Source organism: Anser cygnoides, chromosome 23 (genome assembly GCF_040182565.1).
Source record: "Anser cygnoides isolate HZ-2024a breed goose chromosome 23, Taihu_goose_T2T_genome, whole genome shotgun sequence".
Lineage (NCBI taxonomy): Eukaryota > Metazoa > Chordata > Aves > Anseriformes > Anatidae > Anser > Anser cygnoides.
Genome location: NC_089895.1, coordinates 5,846,172 through 5,868,790, shown reverse-complemented (window position 1 = coordinate 5,868,790; position 22,619 = coordinate 5,846,172). Strand labels below are relative to the sequence as shown.

Sequence of the window (22,619 nt, the reverse complement as noted above, 5' to 3'; positions counted from 1 at the left end):
TTTTTGTAAGGTAAAATTAATTATACACCTGCCTCTTAGTAATTCAAAGTGGTGGTTTAAAGGGGGAATGTTTTTGTAAATGGGAAACTTCTGAGTGCCATGGGGTACCCTACAGGTGGGACCGGTAGGTGCGGTGCCCAGGGTGCCCGCAGCAGCGCCATACGTGACTTCACCGAGGGAAGCAAGTGGTGTTCCCTCCACTGTGATCCCAGTCACCGCGTTAGGCTCTACGTACAGCAGCCCTGTAGGAAAAGGCCTGAGAGTAGAGCAGCAGTTCGGAGAACCTGACACCCGCACCCCGTGTGTTTCAGGTGGGGAAGGCTGCTTTTGACTTCAGCCAGTCTCATCCTCTGGACTGAAGACAGTGTAGCTGGAAAATGCTTTTTCAGTTTAATTTCCTTCGAAATAAACGCAGCTCGTGCATTTAAGGCTGGTTCATAACACAAACCAACAAGTGCTAAGCAGGGGCACTCCGCAGATTTGTTCTATACCATGTTTGTGATACAAAGTGCTGCTGCACATGAGCCCTTTGAGGTTATTTGGCTGATACAAATAGAGGAAGCTCCAGTGCAATTTTGTATTTCTGGTACTTGGTGAAGATAAAGAGCCTATGACTGAGAAGCAGGGGGGAGTAGAAGTGAGGAAACAGTCACAAAATGTGATACGGGTTTGCCAGAAGAGATACAGAAGGCCACTGGCATAACAGGGTAGAAATAGAGCCCCTTCCTTTCTGCTTTGTGTGCACAATGCTTTCTCTCAAGACTGAGAGGAAGACTTGGTCCATAGAATTTATTTCATTCTTTATTGCCTCAGAATTAATTTCCATTATTACTGTTACTTAACTTCTGCCATTTATCATTGTTGTGTAACTCTCCTAACATTTAAGAAATAAAGGAGAATATAATAGAGTTTCAAGTTAAGGGTGATTTTATTTCTTTATGCTCTTTTGAGATGCTGTCTAAGCTATCACCAGCATTAGCTAATTCTTCCCAATAACATGTTTAATCTCAGAGCATCCTAGTGTTTGACAAAGTGCAGATCTGATACAGTAAATTATTCCAGTGATTTCAGTATGGTTTCCACATGGGACATCATCATTTGACTTGGTCATGGGGCCCACAGACAAATTCTAGCTCTGCAAAAGCGTATAATGAACAGTTCTGCGGCTGTACATGGAGTTTAAACCATTTATCACGGAGCCGAAGGCTGGCAGCTCCCTCGTGGTACATAATTCTGCAGGACCAGAAGGGAAGATAACATATCCTGCTGGAATAGTTAACGGCACAGTTTTATGGTTCTCTCCCAGCCCAAATTCCTCTCCCTGCAGAACTAACACCTTGCGAAGTTCCTGCTGTGCTTTCTGTTCTTGGAGGGCTGCCACCCGCTGAGTACAATCCCAGCTGGTGTGACAGAGTTCTCCCAGGGACACCGGTGGAAACAACTTGTATTGCTGCGTGGATGGACAGTGCAGGTGCAAGAATCTGAAGGATCAAAGCAGGATATGAAAGAGAAAAGTGGCAAATGGAGATTATTGACTAGATTGGCTCTAGTAAAAGTATTATCTGCTCTCATACCTCGTTGGAATCATCCGACAGCCAGTCTCACGCCGTTTCGTAGCATCTCTTCGCTAATGCTCTGTGATTAGGGTGAATCACGCTGCGATGGCTCCTTGTGCTTTCTCAGATAACTGGGGGGGAGAAAGAACAAAAAACAAACAAACAAAAAAAACCAGAACCCCTAAAAAAAACAACAAACAGGTTGAAAGGGTTGAGAGCTGAAAGCAATGAGAAGAGGATGGGAAGTAGTTCCTTCTGCTTGGGCTATTCAGTTGCTGAGAATGAATGACGAATTCTTGAGCAGGTGGAGTCAGGGGCCACATGCAATAAAGGTCTCATCCAAACGACCCTTCCTGGGACTGTTGTGGGACTTCGGTGGTCATGGTTATAACCTGTAAGTCAGATTCTTCACTGTGAGGGGAAGACAAGTGAGAGCTCCTGAAAAAAAGATACTTTGGGCAGAGTGAGATCATCCTGGAACTGGTGCCAGTCCCACTGGGAACATCTGACTCAACAGCATTTTTCTAAGATTTAAATTTACTTTTTCTTTTTTCCTTAAACACCACAGTTGAAGTAGAGCACCATGCCACAAAAAAAAAAAATTCAAATTATCTTATGAGTGCTGGGAGCTGGAGATGGCAGCATTCTGCTGGATTGAGGTGACACACATTGGGTTGGATTTCTCTGTTTGTTCTTTGCTGGCAGAATAGGGAGCTTGAGTGGAGTTTTTCTGAGGTCTTCAAGAACAGAGATTCAGCGTTTGCAGGCCTGTTTATTTGTGACTGACTCCATGCACATACCAATGCATCGTTTCCTCCAGCATCTACACAGATCGGGGAGAAAAAGGCAAAAAAGGCAGCTGCGATTAGTCAGTTATTATGAAGAGTGAGGGCTTAGTGCATAGCCTTGGCTGCTCCTGGGTGTCACTGATGCTCAAAGCCCTGTTCCTTTCTGCTGGGACGCTGGGTCTCTGCTGGCTGGCTCCAGGCCAGGCACCGTTGGGCATTTTGTTGCTGGGGCATCTTTTTACTCTTCTCTCTCTGTAGGCAATGGGGCTGATTTTCCAGGAAAGCAGCTGGGAACAAGGAAAAGCTCATTTAGCGACCGCAGGGCCTGCTCTGCAGACCACTGAAATTAAATATTTTCATTGTCTTCAACTTGTCTGAAATGAAATCCAGATTGTCCCCATTTCCTTTCTGCCTCCCGGTCTGGGGAGAGCCATACCAGTGGAGAGGGACTTGCTAGGCATTAACAGAGCACATTTCTGCGGGGAAGAAGAAACACTGGGGACCTGAGAGAAGCAGGATAATGGTCTGAATAGCATTCCTAAGCAAAAATCTCCATTGTTCCTTAGAGGTCAAGTTTCTAAACACATGTTGCCCTCTGCACATCAGCTGCTCTGAAGACAAAGGTTGCAGGAAAAAAATCCCTCTTTTTAATGAAATAATAATAATAAAAGGCACTGCAGCTGTTAAGAAGAGGTAGGAGAACCAGAAAATGGTCAAGGAAAGAAAACATTGAGTCATGATGAGCAGGATCTGGGGTCAATCCTTAAACACACCGATGAGATGTGCTCTGCATGAAAACGTTTGGAAGTGCTTGGGGCTGACGAAAGGGTACATGTGCAATAGTGACCAATTCTGCAGGATTGCAACTAGGAAGGCTCCAGAGAAGGTGTGGGAGCACTGAGCTTTCTAACCCATGGTGTTTTGTGTATGTGGGTCAGCAACACCCTTGGGTCTCTCATGGAAGGCGTCACTTCTTCCCTTCGCAGTCGCAGCTTTTTGTGCAGACACCAGAGGGTCTCATGAAAATTTCCCTCTGAAGCCCCAATCCACAGCAAACGTGATGGTGAAAGAGATGCCATCAAAAGCAGCTCGCTGTCACTCAGCGCTTTGATGTGCTCAATCTGTTGCCTTTTTCAATAACCCTTCACATCTTTGTAGCCTCATCTCCACTGTTGTGATTGTCGCTTTAAAGTTGTGTTCCAAGACAGAAGCACTAACGTTTCTGCAGCAAGAGCAGGGAGAGAGTTGTAAGACAGGCTGATGCTGTTCTGTGTGAGCACCTGATTTTCACTTGAGTTTTTCCTGATCCTGGGAGACCTCGAACAGACAGGAACATAATTTCATTCGGTCTGCTAATTCTTCCACCTCTATGGTCCACCCTAAAGGAACTGAGATGCATCAGACCTTCAGTAGCCATAACTGAATAGCCATCAATGGAACCAAGCTGGATGAAAAAGAAGGACTGAAACTGGAGGAGATGCTTTTCATTCCTGTGAATCCCCGAAGTTATGTGCATCTGCTAACAATGTTGGTTTCCATTACAATCTTGTTTCTTTTTAGCCATCCCTGTAGAGCACCAACGCAAATGTTGTCCTCTGTTCTTCCTCTCCCCTAAGTACACTGTCCCTCATTCCTACAGACCTGGAGGGCAACATCCCTCCGTAACACACACGTTCCTTAGTAGAAGGAGTTCTTGGAAATGCTGCTGAAAATACTCACTGTCATTTCACTCCCTGATGTATTTGTATTTGAATCCACTGACAAGGAAAGCCCCGGGGAACTTTGCCCAGGAGGCTAGAGCAGATGCCATACTGCAAGTCTTTTGCCTCCCTCTAGTGGTTCCCGTCTTTATTTACTTGTAAATTGCATCAGGACCAAGCCCTGCGGTGACCTGACTGTGCCCAAGACCGGATCCATGGGTAAATCGACTTGCGTCGCGTCCTGCTGATGTATACCGGGTTGGGAGCCAGCCTACAGCATCTTAATTTTAAGTGCTTCTGACCTGTTTGGTTGCAGTTTTATCTTTCTGCTTCTTTTTCTCTTTGAGTAGCATTTCTGTTTAGTTCTGATTTTGCATCCATGCTAGTTTTGCCTGTGTGAGTGGGTGTAGTGAGGTGGAATGCCTGCCCCAAAAATGAAGAGTAGCTGTATAACTTGCCTTTTAAAATGTGCTGAAAGTCTTCATATAAGTGCTCAGAGTTTAAACAGGGAAATTTAGGATATCTGAGAAGAAGGAATAGGTTGGTGAACAATTCTTGTCTGGTTCATTCAGACAGCAACACACCCCTTCAGTAAGTTCAAAATCCATTTCCCCTTTTATTTTCAAACAGTGGTGACTTTGGAGAAATTACGGGGGGAATATGAAGATTACTGCTACTGATGGGACTCAACACTTTGGCAACCTGTATTTTGTGTCTCCAGGTCACTACTGTGATGCCAGTCTGGCAGGAATCTTCCCTGGCTAATGGGTGTCATCGGTTTAGGTCTGGATAAATCCGTCCTGCTGGCCTCCTTGCAGGTGCCACCAGTCCCACAGGGGGCGTGGACAGCTGGCAGTAAATGACGGGAAGCTTGCAGTGGTGCTCAGCGCGCTGATCGTGCTGTATTGCTGCAACAAAACAGAAGCCTTCATTTTCCAGGGCTGGCTATCCAAATCAACGTGACATTACAAATACTGTCTTCCAGGTGGTTAAAAAATACCCACGAAATCTCAGAGTGGCTCCGAGTCACAGCTTTGGCGAGTGTCGGAGTGCTCAGAGCTTTGCTTTCCTTTCTGTCCTATCTCTTTAAACAAATGCTTATTTGCCAAGCACCCAGGGTGTGATGAGTTTTTTGAATTCACTGAGACAAGCAACCACCATCGCTATAATTCAAAGGACAGCTTTTTAAAGAGGCTTGGTTATTCTCTGTGTGGTAATGAAGTGCACTGCTATATAAATGAAGAAAAGGGCGAGCAGCTTTTATGCCTCAGGACACTATCTGCTCCCTGCAGGGGTCAGCACGACTATTTGCTCTGTCACGGAGAGCACAGCAGTAATAGCAAGAGATTTTATGCCTTATATTTATTTTCCACTGAAGTGTTAAGCACTAAACTCTGCAAGAAGCAAGATATTAGCCCTGATGGGCCGGTGGTTTGCTAAGGTGGCGTATTCTGCATTCCTATGTACACTCGTTAATTGGATTAGCTTGTGGTTTGACTGTAACATGAAAGTGGGTTATCTCTTCTGTGCTTTATGGGGACCTGGAAAGCTTTTTGTGAGTCATAGATTCAGCCTCATCATGGCTGTTCCAAGGTAGTCATCCGACAATTATCCAACTCATTATATTTTCAGTTGTCAAAAGTGAAAGCAAAGCCAACAGAGCAAGAGGAGAGCTCTTTGCAGATTTAGTCTGTGTGTGGATACCACCTGGATCTCTGAGGAATTCAGGAGGTCATTAAGTATGAACTGAAAAGACCAAAGGGTTGGATGTTAATACTTTGCCTGGGTTTTGTACAGCAAAAACTACATAAAGCTCAGTATCTCAGAAAATATAGCTTGTACCAGAGCTGTCGTCTGGTCCTGCCAAAGGGAGCCTTTCCCATTCTTGCTCAGAGACTCTCGTGTGTGGTAGAAGTTGTCCATTCTTGACTTGAGAGAGTACCAAATTACTAGTTACATGATGAAGATTAAGGCCATACCTTTACTTTGCTGTTTATCATACCTTGTTTGATGATCGTACAGGCATTTAAGTTCAGCAGGGATGAGCATGAATGTCAGCAAATAAACAAATCACTAGAGTAGAAGAAATCCAGTGACTGCAATTTTGTAATTGCTGTACCAGAAATGATGGCAGATAGTTGATGTTTTGTTTTCTAAGTATTATTAAATCTCACTGAGTTGTGGATTAGCCATGCCTTTGGTAGAGAGGCTCACAGATCTGGTTCTGCATAGGAGGGTTCGGCTCTGGAGGCAATGTAGCAGTACTCTTGTATTGGTGTGCCATATGGATGTCTTATTTCTGGTCAGTATTTCTTAAAGGATTTTTGCATTGGCAGTCAACAGTGCCACCAACCTGTTTCGTTTTTTTTTCTTCCTTTATTATTCTCGATATGGATTCTTACAGCTTCCTTAATAAATGCTTTGTTAACTCTGTTTTTTGCTTTATCCAGATAATTCCACTATCCCCCATTACTGTAGGTAACAGAGTTGACAGTATACATTACAGCAATGCTGTGTTGATTATTTGAATCCAAACACCGTGTTCATTTTTTTAATGTTCACAATACATGCATTTCCACTTAAATAACTTTATAAACAGGAACACGGGAAATCAGGATGTTTCTTTGCTATCTCCAAACCTTTAAGAGCATCACTTTGTTTTTGACAAGCATGGTCAGGAATAATTATACATCCAGAACAACAGGTGTAATGTGAGATACAGGGGAGAATTTGCAACAGTTTAAGGCAATGGGACACATCATTCTTGCTTGAAGTTGGTGAGAGCCAGGAACTGGTAGTGAATTAAGCATTCAGAAACTTGGAAATAATAGGCAGCAATAATGTTAACAGACCTTTTGGCACCTCCGATGCAATTGGCTCCTCTATTTTGTGCTGGCAGAAAACCATTCCAGTGCCACCGGTAATTCAATCACTGAGCTGTGATTTACCCCTTCACAGAAAGCAGCTGGATATTCTGAGAAGTGGATGTCCTCTTTCTCTGAAAGGGAAAAAGAGGGAATGTAATTAGCTTGGGATTTTCCTGAAAAAGTATTCTGTGATGAGCAGATTTCTTGAAACCTGAGCCTGCTGTTCTGAAATCTTCATTCCCTGGCTGTCATTTTTGGGGATTTTTAGAAAGAAAGGTCGACTCGTCCCAAACACATCAACTGCAAAACGTGGCTCTCAAAAGATTTTTCTCTGGACCACGTGCTCCAAAGCACATATATTTCACATAGCAGCAGTGAACGGTGACTCTTCTGCCGTTCTGTGAAATTTAGGAGATGATAGGTCTAAAGCTTGCTCTGTGCCAAGCACCTCAACGGGCTCTGTGCCCAACAGGCTTCTGTTGAAGCAGCTATTAAAAGCAATTTTTTTCTGGGCCACGAATCTGTCTCTGCTTTCTTATTAGCATAAGCTCCAGAGACGCCAACTGCACTGGAAAATTTTGTGATCTGCAGAGAATCCATGAGCTCATCGCTTAAACGGAACCCAGCTCGGCTCTGACGAAATGCAAAGGGCTGCTGGGGGGAGGGAGCCCAGCGTTTGAGATACCTGAACCGGGGGAGTCTGCCTGCCGTTACACTGCTCGAGTAGTGTCAGCCGCATAAATCTTTTCCATCTCTCATAAATGCAATGGGAAGAAGCCCATCACATCTTGTAAAGAGTGCTGAGTTAAAACGTAAAGCTTTAGTACTGAATGTATGTGTGGTAACATATATATATTTATGTGGTAACATACCTGACCTTTCGTGCTGCCATGTGGGTGATGGTACTGGCCACCTTGGCTAGGGGATGTACCTGGAAAGCATTTACTAACTCCTAGAGGCAAAAAATAAGGAAAGAGGTGTTTATATAGCCCTTGGGGGGCACTTATAGGGACACTATGTGCTTTTATGAGGCCAAAGGCCTTACACAGGGGCTCTCATGTCTGTGTGTCATACTCCAACAAATCACCACCAGCATCAAAAGTCCCCAAACTGGCACGTAGGCAGTTTGTATTCGGGAAAAAAAAATAAGGAGGGGAGAATAAAAAATATAAACAAAAAACCCCGCGAGGGCTTTCGTGGCCGTTCCCCTGAGGAGGGCTGAGGGGGGCGGCGAGCTGCCGGGGGGCGGCGTGCGAGAGCCGGGCTGCCCGCGGGCAGGAGAAGGAGACGAAGGAGAAGGAGGAGGAAGAAGAAGAGGAAGAAGAAGAAGAAGAGGAGGAGGAGGAGGAGGAGGAGGAAGGCGGCCTGCCCGCAGCCCCTCGCCCCCCGCCGCCCCCCGGCCCTCGCTTGCCCGGCGCGGCGAGCGGCGGCCGGCGGGGAGGATGCCGGCGGGGCGGGCGGCGGAGGGCTGCCGTTCCCGGCTCGGGCAGCTAGAGAGCAGTGCAGGGAGCCAAACCCCGGCCCCGGAGCTCGCAGCTCCCTTCCTGTCCGCGGGCTGCAGGCGCTGAGCGGAGCCGAGAGGCGGCGGGGCCCCCGGCCGGCTCCCCGCAGCCCTCCTCCACCTCCTCCTCCTCCTCCTCCTCCTCCTCCTCCTCCTCCTCCTCCTGCCGCCCTCTCCCCATGGCGGAGACTAAAATAATCTACCACATAGACGAAGAGGAAACCCCTTATCTGGTGAAGCTGCCCGTCCCTCCGGAAAAAGTCACTTTGGCCGATTTTAAAAATGTCCTCAGCAACCGGCCGGTGCACAGCTACAAATTCTTCTTCAAATCCATGGACCAGGATTTCGGGTGAGTGGGCAGCGAGGGGAAGGCCCGTGGGGTGTGTGTGCGTGTGTCGCGGCGCGTGTCGCGTGTCGCGACAGGCGATTTCTGCTCCGCCTTTCCTCCCTTTTCTCCCCTCGCCGCTGACAGCCGGGGCTTTAAACCTCCCTCTGGCCCCCGGGCTGGGGGAGAGGGAGCGAGCACCTGCTCGGGAGGGCGCCTCCTCTGCGGGGCTTCAGCTGGGGCCGGGGGGGGAGGATCCGAGCCCCGGCCGGGTTGGGTCTGGCCCGGCCCGGCCGCCCCATGCCGCGCACTGCGGCGCCCGCTCGGCGCTAGGCCCCGGGGGGGGGACGCGGCGGGTGCCGCCGCTAACATGGCGGCCCGGCCGGCCCGGCGCTGGGGTCGCCTCCTTCTCCTCCTCCTCCTCCTCCTCCTCCTCCTTCTCCTCCTCCTCGCCCTTCCTCAGCCCCACCGAGGCTCCGGCTTCTCCCCGCCCTGGCAGCCCGGCGCGGTGCCACCCAGCCGGGCCCGGCCCGCGGCCTCCCGGCGGGGCGAGGAGCTGAGGAGAGCCCGGCGGTGAGGGACGGAGCCCCCTGGAAGCGGCCCCGACCCCCCGAGACTGGCCTCGGGACTGGTTTTTTGGGGGGGTCCGGGGCTCCTTCACATCACCGTGGTCCCCACACGAGTGTGGGTTTGCGTGCCACCAGGCTTATCTATGGTCGTAATAAAATAAACCAATAAAGAGCCGTTTGACAGCTTGCCAGACAGTAACTTTCAAAAATGTATTAATCCCTTTGTAGTAAATTGCTTCTCTTTGTACTCACATCTGTCACTGGCAAGACAATTTTTACATATTTAAATGCCTTGCCAGTAGAAGAGAGCAGGTCCGTGGAATACTAATACGGACCTGACCCTAAAATAATCGCTGCGATTGAGGTGCCAACGTAGCGTTTGGTCAAATACATCATCATCCCGAGCGTCCCCTTACACGCCATGTAGACTTCTTCTTATCCATGAGACCTGGAGCCTTTCTGTTGTGTTTTATCCACGATGGAATGTGGATATTGTTTGTTGACATGGATTTCTTATGTGGCAATTTGTTAGTATTGGCATGCTGCTGGAGGAATGTTCATGCGTTGACTTGTTGTTGTTCGGGATTGTGAAAACACAGTTTGGGAAACAACTATACAAACTGTTTGTTTTCAAAATAAGGTCTTTGAAAATGTCTATTCATAAATTTTTCTCCTTCACCCTCAAGTGACAGGGACGCGTACCCTACAGCAGGCTTAGAAATTCTAGCTCTATGTTTTTGTGGTGCAGCCTCAATAAAGGGTGATGGATTTGTTGAGACAGCGTATGTGCTCGTTCCCACTGCTACAGACACTTGGTACGAGGAAGAACGTAACTGTGCCGAGGCATGCTGAATGTTCCGGGGGCATCTCTAAGACGTTTGGGCTGTTCTTGATCTTTGACCAGGTAGCAGAGTTTGTAATGTAAATCCTGTGACGGATTCTCTTGTTAGCCTCTAAACTGAAGGAAAAACGATTTGTTCTTGCCTTGTCACGGAAATGGAGATGGTGGAAGATAGAGCGCTGCAAATGGGTCATTAGGTTTAGGACGTGTAAATTCTGCTTCTCTTATTTAAACGGCGGTCTCGAATATGACTCCACGAACAAGTTTCTGATTGTGAGGAGGGTGACTGTGGCCTGTGCGCAGTCCAGATCTGCAGTCGGATAACGTGGAACCGAATGTGGACTGATTGGGTCGGAAACAGAAATTTGTAACCATTAGACTGAAAAAGGGTAGATTCTGGAGAAGACCTCGTAGGATGCTGGCAGGTGAACGAGTAACCATGGGGTAGGTGAAAGTGCGAGCCTGGTGGATGCTCTGTAAATTCATGTTGAGCTTGCCTGGTCATATAGATCTTACCTAATTTTTATGTCCCTCGAAAGTACTAATGGACAAGCTTTGGGCAAGGGTGCACGGGTAGCAGTAACTGCAGGATGGAAGAAATTGGTAACCCAAACCATTTTTTTTCGATAGCACTGGGGGCTGTTACGGAAGTTGTATTACTGCTGGCCTTAGAAAAGGGATCACTGGAAGGGATACAGCAGCCTGTGGTACGTGGGAGGTCTCCCTTGTCATAAAAAGCTGTAAATAGGTATATCTGGTGAAGTAAGAGCTAAAGGGAGTTATGGCTCTGCCTTACGCTGAGTCCTACCTAATAGGAACGTAACTCTGGTGCTGTTTGCGTACCTCACCTGGCATGTTACCTGCTAAATGTCTACATACAAACATTTGTAAATTCCGTCTGCGAGATTTGTGCGGGGCTTCATGGCTCACCATAGGAGTACAAGCTTCAAAAGAAAATTAGCCTCAGTGTGTGACCTTATATCACTTTAAAATGTTCGCTAAGCTGTAAAAGTAAATAAAGCCCTGCTTTTTCTCCCCGAGCATTTATTCTGGCTGTCAGAGCTTCGCTATTTATTTGATTGTTTTCTCCAGCTTTAATCTTCTGATAGAGCCAAGACCTCCAACTGCTGATAATAGGTGGTCACCATCTGTTTTATTTTATTATTATTTGTATTTTTTATTAGAGCTATATTGCGTGAGCGGTACTTGCAGAGGTGAAAATTCCACGCTTGTCTTTTAAACCCTTTGCTGAAAGCCTCCAAAAGTTCAGCACGAACTTTACCAGTGGCTCTTTGGCGGCAGAGGTCCAGATCTAGGCAGAGTGGGTTGTAAGACAGGGGCCTATGCGTAAACCTCACTGACATACAAGCTTCTCCGACTAGCTTTTGGCTTCCAATAAAACTTTTACAGCTGAGCTACGAGCCACAATAAAATCGGATTTATAATAAAAAAGCTGATGCACTATTTCACCGCGCTGACAACAGCACAACCACATCGGAGTTCGTTCTCCTTCCATGGCTGTTGGATGTATTCAGGGTGTTCCTGGCATCTTTTACCTTTCCAGTGTTATAAAGCATCACCTTGTGATAGGCTTGTCTCTAATTCCCATGAAAAATAGCTTCTCTGTGCTCAGACTGAAGGTGCGATTGATAACCACGGCTCTTCTGAGTGCATCTTCACAAGTATTTTGATCAACTTTCAATTTATGCCACAATCCAGGTTAGAGAGAGCATGCCTGATTTTCCAGACAAATCACATGGACTTTAACACAACCCTGTCTTGTAGGTGTTTTTTTCTGAGCTGAATTCAGAGGTGCATGTGAATTTGCCTGGAAGTTTTCTGGGCAGGTACAGTGGCCGCTGTACGCTGACGGCTTCGTGAAGAGTCTGTGCGCTTGGTGGCACGTCAGAGAATGATTCCAGTAGCCAGAAGAGGTCTTCTTGGACTGAAGCTTTAGGTAGCAATTCTGGACACGGTCTGGACACTTGAGGAAAAAATGTGGTGATATGAATTGGAACAACCTCATTTCAGCTCTGTGTTTGTCCCTGCGTGCTCTCTGTTAGCAAGGACCATCTCCTTCTTCTGGCCTCCTGTTAGCTTGGGCAGCACTGGCGTGAGGACCTGCTCTGCATCTCCTCCGATGCGCGAAGCCTCTCTCGCTCCGTCCTGTCCACAGGCTCATGGTCTTTAGCTCACATCTTGCCAACCTCGGTATTTTGTTTTTGGAGGAGTAGCTCCCTGGAGGGTGGCTCTTGCAAGCTGTCAGTCAGATTTCTGTTCCTGTTTCACTTGTCAAGCGAACTTTTGTTCCTCTGTGACAATTACTCCTGAAAATCAGGGAATTAGAAGAAATCTAATATCAATCTTGGCTGTCTCAGCAAGCGTTAGTAGTAAATATGTTTTTTTTTTTCGTAATCTTGTCTACAAACTGACTTCCTGATCGTTGCGAATAGGTAATTACAGCTGCAGTTGCCACTAACCGTAAGAGAATTGTATGTCTAATTTCTGCCTTATGTGCCTGCAAATGTCCTCCAAAGCAGCTTTTTTTTTTTTTTTTCAGTGTGTTCTGTAAATGGTGCTTAGACGTGGGCTACGGTAACGCGTGGGGTTTAAATGCGGCGTTGTGCCCTCCCCTGGTTCCTCGCCTTGCTCGGTGGCTGCGCGCGGCGATAATCTGGCACGCTGGCTGCTGCTTGGCAGGGCGGCTCGCAGAGCCCAATATGGAGCGAAAAGCACTTCTCGTGTTAGGAAAGCAAATGTTTTCCTGGAGAAGCGGAGCCTCCTCGAGAAGGCAGTGGTCGGGAACCGACGCGGCAATGCTGCACATGTTGTTGTAATTAAGGCCCGGCCTTTCCTGGATCCTGAAATAATGCAGTGAATAATGGCGTTCAGAAACAGTGGATGCGTTGAATTGTTTCCAGCCTCGAAAGACGGAGCTGCTTGCCATCGGACGGAGCTGGAGGTGCACCCAGAGCCCCATCAAGCTGTGCGGTGAACGCGGAGCAGTTGTGTGCTCGTGTACCTGTGCTGGGTTCCCGGCCTGCCTTCAGCTTTCCTTCTTGGAATGGGCCTGAGAAGAAAGCTGCAGGAGTGGTGAATTTCCTTCTGCCTTCGGTTACATTTTAATTTGCCGCTGTGCCTTGCAGCGTTAATATTTCACTATCAGCAAAGCCGTAGAAAATAGCTCTAATGTGGAACTTTCACCTCGATTTTCCTGGCAGCGTCCCTTTGATAGCAGACCGTCTTTCCGTGCCATCTCATTCCCAGTGGTGATTCCTGCACCGACTCTTGCTGGGATGGACCTGTCCACGTTCTGCAAGCCCAGGCTTCCCCGTGGCCTCTGTTTTGTGTAGGAATGATGTCATCTGTAGGATGCAGCCTGCTTAACTGTGCTCCCACTTGGACTCGACCCATGGAAGTGCTTTGTAGCTCTGTTTTCATTCCCATCGCCGGGAAGTTAAGCTGGGACATTACAGGACCGGGCTTGCTAGTGCGGTAGGATCTGCCAGCGCCGAAATTTAGAGAAGGGGCTGTTTGTGTTGCGTGGTTATGGACGGGGAGCTGTGTCATCAGCTGCCTTCGTTGCTCGCAGCGACTGATTCTGTCCTCTCCGGGGAGGAGAGCGGAGCTTACTTCCTACCGCTGAAACTGCTGGTTCTAAGGTTACAGCTGCGTGTCCTCGCGATGATGTATAATGCAATTTGGTTGATTCTTTGATGATTGAAAAATGACGGATAATGAATGCGGCTAAAAATAAGGCTATGGGTTGTGACGCCCGGGCTCTCATGACTGAAACTCTGACAGCTGCATAAACTGTGTGGGATCCAAATGATTCATAATGAATCCGTGTGACACATCCCATAATAGACGAGCTTATCTGTCTGCTCGTAAATATTTAGTATTTTCAGAGCTTTTCTTTATTGCACTGCAAGGCACTATCATTAACTCAAGAAATACAGGATTCTAAATGCCTGTTGTCCAGGCATTCCCAGGAGTTTTAACTCAGTTTTTTAGCTTTGAGATTTCATTCTGTGGTCGATGCAGGGTGCCACGACTCCAGCGTGAGACTCGAAGGAAGGACAGCTCCGTCTTAAAAGCGTGCTCCGTACCAAAGGAGGATGTCTGTTCTGCCATCCTCCTGGGTGAGGTTCAGGCCCTCATTCTTTCCGTTGTGCGGACTGATATTCTGTTCGTGATGCTTCTTCAGGGAGCACTTTGAGGAGTGGCTTTTTAGGCATTCCTTTGGTATCAGCAAAACAACTTCCTTTTACACTGTACTTTTAGGTGCAGCTGTTTCTTGCACAGGAATTACTTTTCTTGGGACTCAGTGCATTGGAAATTAGCAAGCACTTGTGATTTGAAGCAGGAGGAATCCAGTTTGGGTTTGGAATTAAAATTTCTGTTTTTACCCTTACCCTTAAAAGAGTCCGAGCTGAGAAGCAGGAGCCTGATCGAGCTATGTCTGGTTGTGGAGATCCAGAGCAGCTTAATCATTGGGAAGGCTTTTAGAGACAAGGCATTAAAAAACCCACCCATCTCAGCATATTTTTCATGGGGAGAAGTGAGGTAAGAGTTGCCTATTTATAGATGAGGCTTAGAAGGCTGCTGCTTGAAATGCTGTTTGGACATGGGATGTGCATCACCTAGAAAAAGTTGCCTGACACGGCACATTCGCAGACCTCTGCTCTCGTGGAATTTAACGAGGAAAGCAGCTGTAAAAATCCCCCAGGCAAAGGAACATTGGACAAAAACGTGGAAGCCTTATCCCTGCCTGTTCTCCATCCATCCGATGCTGCAGCAGTTCCAGGCTCCGCGCTAGCAAAGCCCAGCCCTTGGGGCCGAGCCGTGTGCTTGGAGAGCTGTTGGCGTGCTCCTTCAGGGACAGGGCAGCACTCGGGGCACAAGTGTCTTACAGGTAGGGTTCTGCCTTTTGGATGGACTCTGCCGTGCTGTATAATAGCCAGGGCGTAGGTTTTTTGGAGGTTTTTTTTTGGTAGTTACTGCAGCAGGGAGTTTAACGAGGTGTTTTTGCTGGTGGTTTTTCCTCTCAAGACTAAAGAGCAGCACGAGCAGATGCCCACCTCCACAGCGGGTGACAGGATGGTATCGGAGGTCGGTAGGAGGTCAGGGAGGAGATCAGCCTTCTTAAAACAGAATAAAGCGAAGGCAAGTGGTTCACATTTCCATTAGTAAATACGGAGCCAGTGGCCTAACGTGCAGGGGGGGCACGCGCTAAAAATAGCGGGTTAGGAGAATGATTTTGGCAGCTCTGTGGCAGAGGGATCGCTACCTACAGGGCGGGTGTGTGGACAAGAACCGGACAGGGGATGTCGAGGTGAACGCGACGATCCAAGCTCTGGAAGAAGTTCCACGAAGGGAGAACCAACAAAGCTGGGCTTCCTGAAGATTCGTCCTGTCAGCATTAACCCTCTCTGCCTCCCCCATCCCTTATCTCATGGCTTTGTCAGTTCGTAGATGTTCGGAGGCATCTGAGGTACAGTTAGCCTGAAAAAAAGGCAGCAGTTTACTAGGACACGAGGTTAAAAAGGACCGGGGCTTCCACGGTAATGTACCAGATACGGGTTTGCAAATGCCTATGGCATATTTACTGAAAATATCTTTTGGATGGCAAGTGTGTTTGAACAGATGGAGCAACAAATGGGATCCTTTGAAAGAGGGTTTTTTTTTTTTTTTCCCTGTGCCCTTTTTGGCCACGTTTGCTGGTCTGTAGGCTAGGAGGGAAGGATTGCATAATAGTCAAAGTTGTCTTAAGGTCACGCTCGGGCAGCTGCTCCGTGCGATGGAAAGAGGCACGGCTGACCGAGAAATGAACGCAAGGCACGTTACGGCCCGTGGCTCAGCTTTGTGACCCTCCTCCCCTGCTGCTGCCCGCTCTGCTTTGGGGCCGAGGCCGTGTGGCGAGGTAGGTGGCGGCTCTGCCTGGCACCGAGCCTGCTGAAGTCACCAAGCCTCAGCGTTTCGCTGAATTTCAGCCAGTTTCCACGTGGATTATTCTGTCCCGTGAGCAATGCTGGCGTGAACGTGAAGCTTGTGATGAGTGCGGTGGTAGGAGAATAAAGCTTTTTGATAAAGGCTTTCCTAAAAAAAAATAATGTAAAAAACAGGCGAAGAGGTTTTGTTCAGAAGATGCTGGGATTTTTCTTAGTCCTTTGAGACAGAACCAAGAACGGTGACTCTGACTTTACCATGCAGTGATGGGTCCTGGTTCCTTCCAGCTTTCGTGGCACTCGGCGTGGGCTCTTGCAGGTTTCGGTGCTGTAAGCATTGCAGAAATCTTTGTCTGCTGTTCGTGGAGGAGCTCGGAAATAAAGGCCAAGTTTTAGCTTGATTCAACCAGCTAAATCTGTAGCAACGTTCTGAAAATGGGGATTTCTAAGACCAGGTACCTAGGGCTGAGTATCTGCATCAGCAGCAACCACGCGGAGGCTGTCAGGAGGAAGGAGGGCGCCTAGGGCCGGTGGGGACGGCTCATCAATACCTGCAGAAAGCCGCAGAGTGCTGTTACCGGTGGGAGAAAATGGGTGGCGCTGAACTGGAACTTGGGAAATAGAAAAGGAATGGCACCGAGCCACAGCTGTCGGCTTGGACTCGGCAGAGTGCTTGGGCTTGCCGAAATGCAGCGCTGAACTGGGGCCGGTGTTAGCCGCTTGCCTAATGAGAACAGGCTTTATTCTCCGAGGTTTTTCCCTTTTTTCTCTGCTGAAATTTATAAAGCTGTTTGTTTATAAAGAGGCTGTGCTTCCTACTGCGTGTATTCGTACAGCAGCCGGTGCTGTGGTGCTGTCCTGTTTGCTGACATCAGAAAGCACTATTGTAGTGCAAATAACAAAAATATGTACGGGAACACCAGGCTAACAGCCCCCAAAGCCCAGGCTTTGTAACCACACTGGGTTAGCTTACACATATTTTGCCAGGCTGATTCTGATAGCTGTCTACAGTACAAGTCGCTGCTTATTTTAAAGTCCCTACTGTAATGTAATTTAAATACTTAAAACAACCACTTTTTCTGCTGGAACCTGAGGACTGCTCTGCTCCGAGGGTGGAGTACGTTATATTTATTAAAAGCTAATGCTATGAAAACATGCTAAAGGGATACATCAGGTTTGGTCTGCTTCCTGTGGCTAGTGATCTGCAGTGGGACAAGTTAGAAAAACAAGTTTACTACTGTTCGTTTAATGAAACCCTCCCCGTACTGTGTGCACTTTTTTTTTTTCCTCTCTTTTTTTTTCTTCCAGTGCTCAGGCTTCGGCATACACCCAGCCTGTACGGCTGCTGGGAGCATTAACCATCTCGATAGGATTCAAGTTCGGCAACTTATCTGTGAACTTGCTAATGAAAATTGGCCTGTGAAGTGGCTTGAATTAAATGGGATTTATTAATAATGTTTTTTGAAAGATTATCACCATTCTGGACTGGCACAGGAGAATGAGCAGGCAGCCAGGCACCAGGAGGAGATCCACATTCAGCTCTTAGGAATCGACCATAAATAGCAACGAAATAGATTACAATTTTGAATTCAGGAATTCATTTACGTGCAGTATTAAAACCTGTGAAGATTTCCATGGTAGAGTTGAGCTGAGTCCAGCAGGCTCCTTCCCCTTGAATTCTGCTTGCCTTCAAGCACATGTCTGGCATTTTGGAAAATAGCCTCGTGCGTGCTTGCATGTGAGATCGCACTTGAAGTGCAGGCTGAGAGGTGTTGCCGTGACTCTGTGCAACCTGAGCAATTACCCTTCTGATTAGTACCTCCAGAGGATCCGTCGGGAGCCCCAACCATTTATTTCGACTCTTGTGCCACAGCGCTAGGTGGAACGGCTGTCCGGGGGGTGTTTAGGAAACGCAGGTTGTGATTTTTCCATGTATGGCCTCACTGCTAGAATTCTCTTTCAGGAATCACGAGGGCTGTTTCAATTTAGAAGTCTTGATAATTAAAATTACTTCCTTTTTTTTTTTTTTTTCCACAGCGGTTGGGGTTCCGGTGTATTTGGCTCATTAGCTGCGTTGTTGTTGTGCTTGATACGATCAACAGTAGACTTTCAGCCTTCATCTCTTTGTGAAATTCTTCCAAACGATGATTTTTTCCCCCCTTAAGTTCTGGCTAATTCTCACATTCTCTCTGTTTTACTGTAATTCTTTCATTGCAAATAAATGTCGAGTAAGAGCATCCAGCAGTGCCTTTATGCAGCTGATATTTGCCTTAAGAACGTGCTAGACCTCAGGTAACTCACAGTATTTTGTAGTCTCCCCATTGCACTGCCTTTAACGCTACTTGGTGCAATTTTAACATGTGTGGGGCGATTATTTTCGATTTCAGCAATGAGCTGTGTTTACAGCCTGTTACAGCCTTTGAAATGAGGAAGGTTGAAGCTTGTATTCCGAAGGAAGCATCTCCTTTTGTGGTGCATGACTTTTTCAGCTCGCGTTTGCAACACGGCAAGCTTTTCTGATCTGAATTTACTTGAAGCTTCTGCGGCACAGAGGCGGATGTTTTCTCTCTGTGTTTATGGTAAGCTGAAAAGGAGCAGCATTATCCTTGAGACTTTAAGCAGCATAAGAGGTGTTGGTGTGCGGTCCTATCCAAAGTCAATTAAGATCAAATATCTTAAAGCCATTAAGCCCTGATCCCCTTTCTCAGCAGGCTCCTACCTCTCTTACCGTGCCCTACGTTACTGGAAGAGAACCCACCAGAATCAGCTGACGGCTCCAAATGACGGTGCTGCCTCACCCGATGCAGCCCTTCACACAGGTTATTACGCAGAGATTTCTGGGGTCTGTTTGGGAAGAAAGTCAGAGAGAGGAAGCTAAGTGGCAAGTACGAAACTTCCTGAGTAAAGTCAGGAGCTAGAAGAGTTTCGTTCCTATTTTCTGTCTTAGTGGGAGAAGGAAGATGGCTCGATCGCGATTTGAGTGACTTGAGCACCTATTTTGCGCGTACTGGAGGTAAAGCCAGCTTTGTTCTGTCTGCACCAGATGATCTTGAGGTCAGCGAGTAAGTTTGGAGGGTTTCTTTTGCTTTGACATCTGTACAAACCGGAGCAATGCAGAGCAACCTCGTGCTGAAACGCCCGAGGAGAACCTGAGAAGGCACAAACAGCGATAGCGTCCTTTCAGCAACTGATGGCTGCAGATAGACTTAATTTGTCCTTTGTTCCTTGAAATCTAGCTTTGCCCTGCTCCTGACAGGGCTCAGCCTGTTGTATACGGAGCATGTGGTGCTGTTTCCCATCCTTTGTTTGAATGTTTTGGGTGGCTTGGCTGTACTGAATAATGGAGATGAGGTGAATGGCCTCTGGTGAAACAGACACGGCACGGAATTGAAACACACAATATTCCTCGGTCCTATAGTATTATTTTTTAAGCTTTCTTATGCCTCACAGTTTCTCCCAATTGGCTCTGTTGTTTGCATTCTTTTTGCTTTTTTTTTTTCTGTGCGGTTTACTAAAGCTGAAGTCTGTAAACTACTGTATTGTACTGAGCAGAAAGCTCTCCTGGTGCAGTTCATTGGACAGTTACTTACAATATCCAGGATCATGTCTTTTCTTTGGCTATGTTATTTATGAAGAAAACAGCCTCATCTTTTGCTAAATGCCTGCTTTATGTGCTCTAATTGTGATATTACAGGATACCATTGGGGTAAGTAATTAAGATACTCTTGCGAGAAGGGATTCGTCTGTAAGTGAATCCTCTGCACTGGTAGTCTTGAGTAAATGTCAGAGTCCTGCGGCCCTCGGTAGGCAGCATTTTGAAATCCCTCTCCATGTAGCTAATGAGAAAAACATACTTAGATTTGGTTTAAGCACAGCCATTTGTGAAGGATTTTGCAAGGTTGCAGTATGTGTGACCCCGGTTCCAGAGAACTGTTTTCAGAGCAGATACACTGAGTAGGTGGATTAGGAAAATGAAAAGGGGGAGGAAAGTTTTCTTGACAATCTCTAATATCAGTTTTACTGTTTGTTTAATCTGTGTTTGCTTTTATTCACTTGGCTGGGGTGCTGAATCTGGGCAGATGATTCAACTTGTCTGTTTTTCCTGTCCCAGCAGAGTGTGTTGTTTTTTCATAATCATGCAGGGTAGGTCTGGCTGCTTCCCGGGAAGTCAGAGGAGAACCAGTCCCCAGCAGCTCACCATTAATGTTCAGAAATGCGGTCTCGCTTGCTTATTCGAGAGTTTCAAGACAGGTTGTATGCCTCGTTTTTCTTTTGTTCAAAGGTTTAGCAGTGAATGCAGGCAGTGGTGCTTTTAAACGTGTCTGCGTTGTTTGTTCAGCTCACAAAGCCATTACAGCAATTAGAAGCCGGATGGTAATTGAATCAAAATATCTGTTGAAGAGCTTGTTGCTGATAATAAATTATTTGGAGTTGTAAAAACGTCCCTTCCCTGCAGAACAACACTCAGTCTCATCTTCCCTTCTCAAACCATATCCTTACCTTTTTCACTGACCCCGTGAAAAAACAGAACCGAGAAAGCCTGCTCTTAAAGCATGCCGTGTCGGCGTGCGTGTAAGCCCAGGGCTTTACCTCTGCGTGCTACGCCACCACGATACGTAGACTTTACTTTAGGTTAGCTTCAGACGTGCCCAGATCTTCTGCATGCTGCAGAACGGTGTTAGATGTAGTTCCTAACCAGCCTGTTGAAGTATTTCGGAAGATAATTTCTCATCATGAATCAACATTTCACCATGTTAAAGACAAATTCCTAAGAGGGATTCTCAAGGAAGGAGCATCTGGTGATAGTAACATGTTTTTTTTTTTCCTCTGAGTTCATGGCAGCTCCCACTGTTTTCTGGCCCTCTTTTACTTTGAGAGTACACAAGCACAAAAATGCCTCTCCTTACACACCCTCCAAAAATTGGCAGATGGATGAACCTCCTGGAGAAAAATATGAAGAGGCTGAGACTGCTCTCCAGATAACTCGTGAATTCAACGGCTGCATCCAGGTAGCTCCTGAGAAGACCCTTTTAGATATGAATTTTTTCTTGTTCTATGATAATAACCTCAAGGTGGAAGTTACCCCTTGGGCTGAAACTTTCATCGGTTTGTGAACAGATAACTGGCTTTTCCAGTGGAAATACAGTGTCATGTAAAAATGCATAGCCCTTTTGTTAGTCATCCTTGCTTCTACAGGGAGAAAGAGGTACCTGTAACCATCTGTGTGTCTGCAGGATGTTCTGGTCCGATTCCTTTGTCCTCTACGTGCGTGTTTGTGTGAGCACATAATACAGTGAAAATACACTCCCCTCTGAGCTGCAAAATGCTGAATGAGTCTCAGGAATATCATCGCTGAGGTGGAGGGCAGGGGGGTGTGGTGTGGGCATGCAGGTCCCTGGTCTTCCTCTGCCCTTCATCTCTGTTCAGTTTTTGGGCCAAGAGAAGATTTTAAGTGTGCATGCAACATAAAAGCTTTTATATATTTATATATATATATTTTTTTTTTAGGCTGTGCTTTTCCCATCCAGTCACTGCTCGCTTTTTTAGAGAAGGACGTTTGGCTTGGCCTGCCGCTAGAATGGCGTTTTCTAGATCAATTAAGCACCAACTCATGGTTTAATGAGCACGTTGGGAAAGGGGGAGGATGTGCCCGGTGATTTTGCTGATGCTGCTCTGGGGTCCCAGTTCTCAGCGCAGACTACTGGAGGCTTGTCCTCCAATTTCTGCCGGGGACTGTAATCAGTTGAGACAAGCTGCTGAGCAAACACAGAGGAATTTACAGCGCTTGAGGAAGGAATGGCCTAAATATTTGCCCATGGTTGTGTTGTGGGTTATCTCCACGTTAAATGGAAGTCACTGAGATGGGGTTTGCTTGGGGGAATAATGATGGCTTTCGGTTGTTTCTGTGGCCTTGGTGAGATGAAGCGTTGTGAAAATCTCTGGGGAGGAAATTCCACCAAGGTTACAATGTGCCGCTAAGGATGGGAAGAAATCCAGCATTTCAGCTGTTGCGGTGAAACACCTGAGGGAATAAGAGAACCCCTTCCCCTTAACCCTTGCTACGTATCATCTGGGTATCAGATGCACTTTTGCCTCTTCCATCATTTGTGAAGGAGATGGCAACTCCTTCTTGCACAGTGCTCTGGCTCTTTCTTACCGTGTGGGTGAAGCGAGGAGCGACATTCTTGGCTTTGACAGCAGTGCAACCGGTGAAGACCATGCCTAGTCATGGGGGGATTTCTGATTTGGGTGGGAGTGTGTCTCTGCTGCAGGCAGAGGGTGGCTGCTCAGCTGCTCACCTGAATGGGAACATGGCTTTTAAGGGTTTTAAGGAACAAGTCTTTTTAGGATGGCGCTTTCACGGTGTTTGTGTGCAGTGGCTTTGCCTGTAAGATGGCCTTTTAACTCTGGGTTTGTGCCGTTCCATGTATTTACGCAGTGCGCCTTGATTAAAGCTGTGGTTTTTTCCATTTTTTTTTTCTGTCACAGCAACCTTGGCAGCCCGGGCAGCATCTTTGTACACG

The 22,619-nt window shown here is 47.0% G+C and overlaps 1 protein-coding gene and 1 long non-coding RNA gene across 4 annotated transcripts in view; one reads left to right on the top strand and one right to left on the bottom strand.

Annotated features, from left to right (window-relative positions):
- Positions 1–974: 974 nt before the first annotated feature.
- LOC106044608 (uncharacterized) lies at positions 975–7,894 on the bottom strand. Its single transcript, XR_001212355.3, has 4 exons — positions 7,784–7,894; positions 6,897–7,042; positions 1,575–1,687; positions 975–1,481 (listed from the first exon to the last, which is right to left on the bottom strand). It is a non-coding gene; the product is annotated as an uncharacterized lncRNA (long non-coding RNA).
- A 333-nt stretch (positions 7,895–8,227) lies between these two features.
- Positions 8,228–22,619, top strand: part of DVL1 (dishevelled segment polarity protein 1) — an 84,237-nt gene continuing 69,845 nt past the window's right edge. Inside the window, exon 1 of one of the 3 annotated variants that reach the window (XM_066981899.1) lies at positions 8,228–8,761. In XM_066981899.1, the coding sequence (XP_066838000.1) occupies positions 8,592–8,761 (170 nt within the window). In that variant the 5' untranslated portion in view covers positions 8,228–8,591. The remainder of the gene's footprint in view (positions 8,762–22,619) is intronic. The other 2 variants (XM_048067574.2, XM_066981898.1) reach the window with 2 other exon arrangements.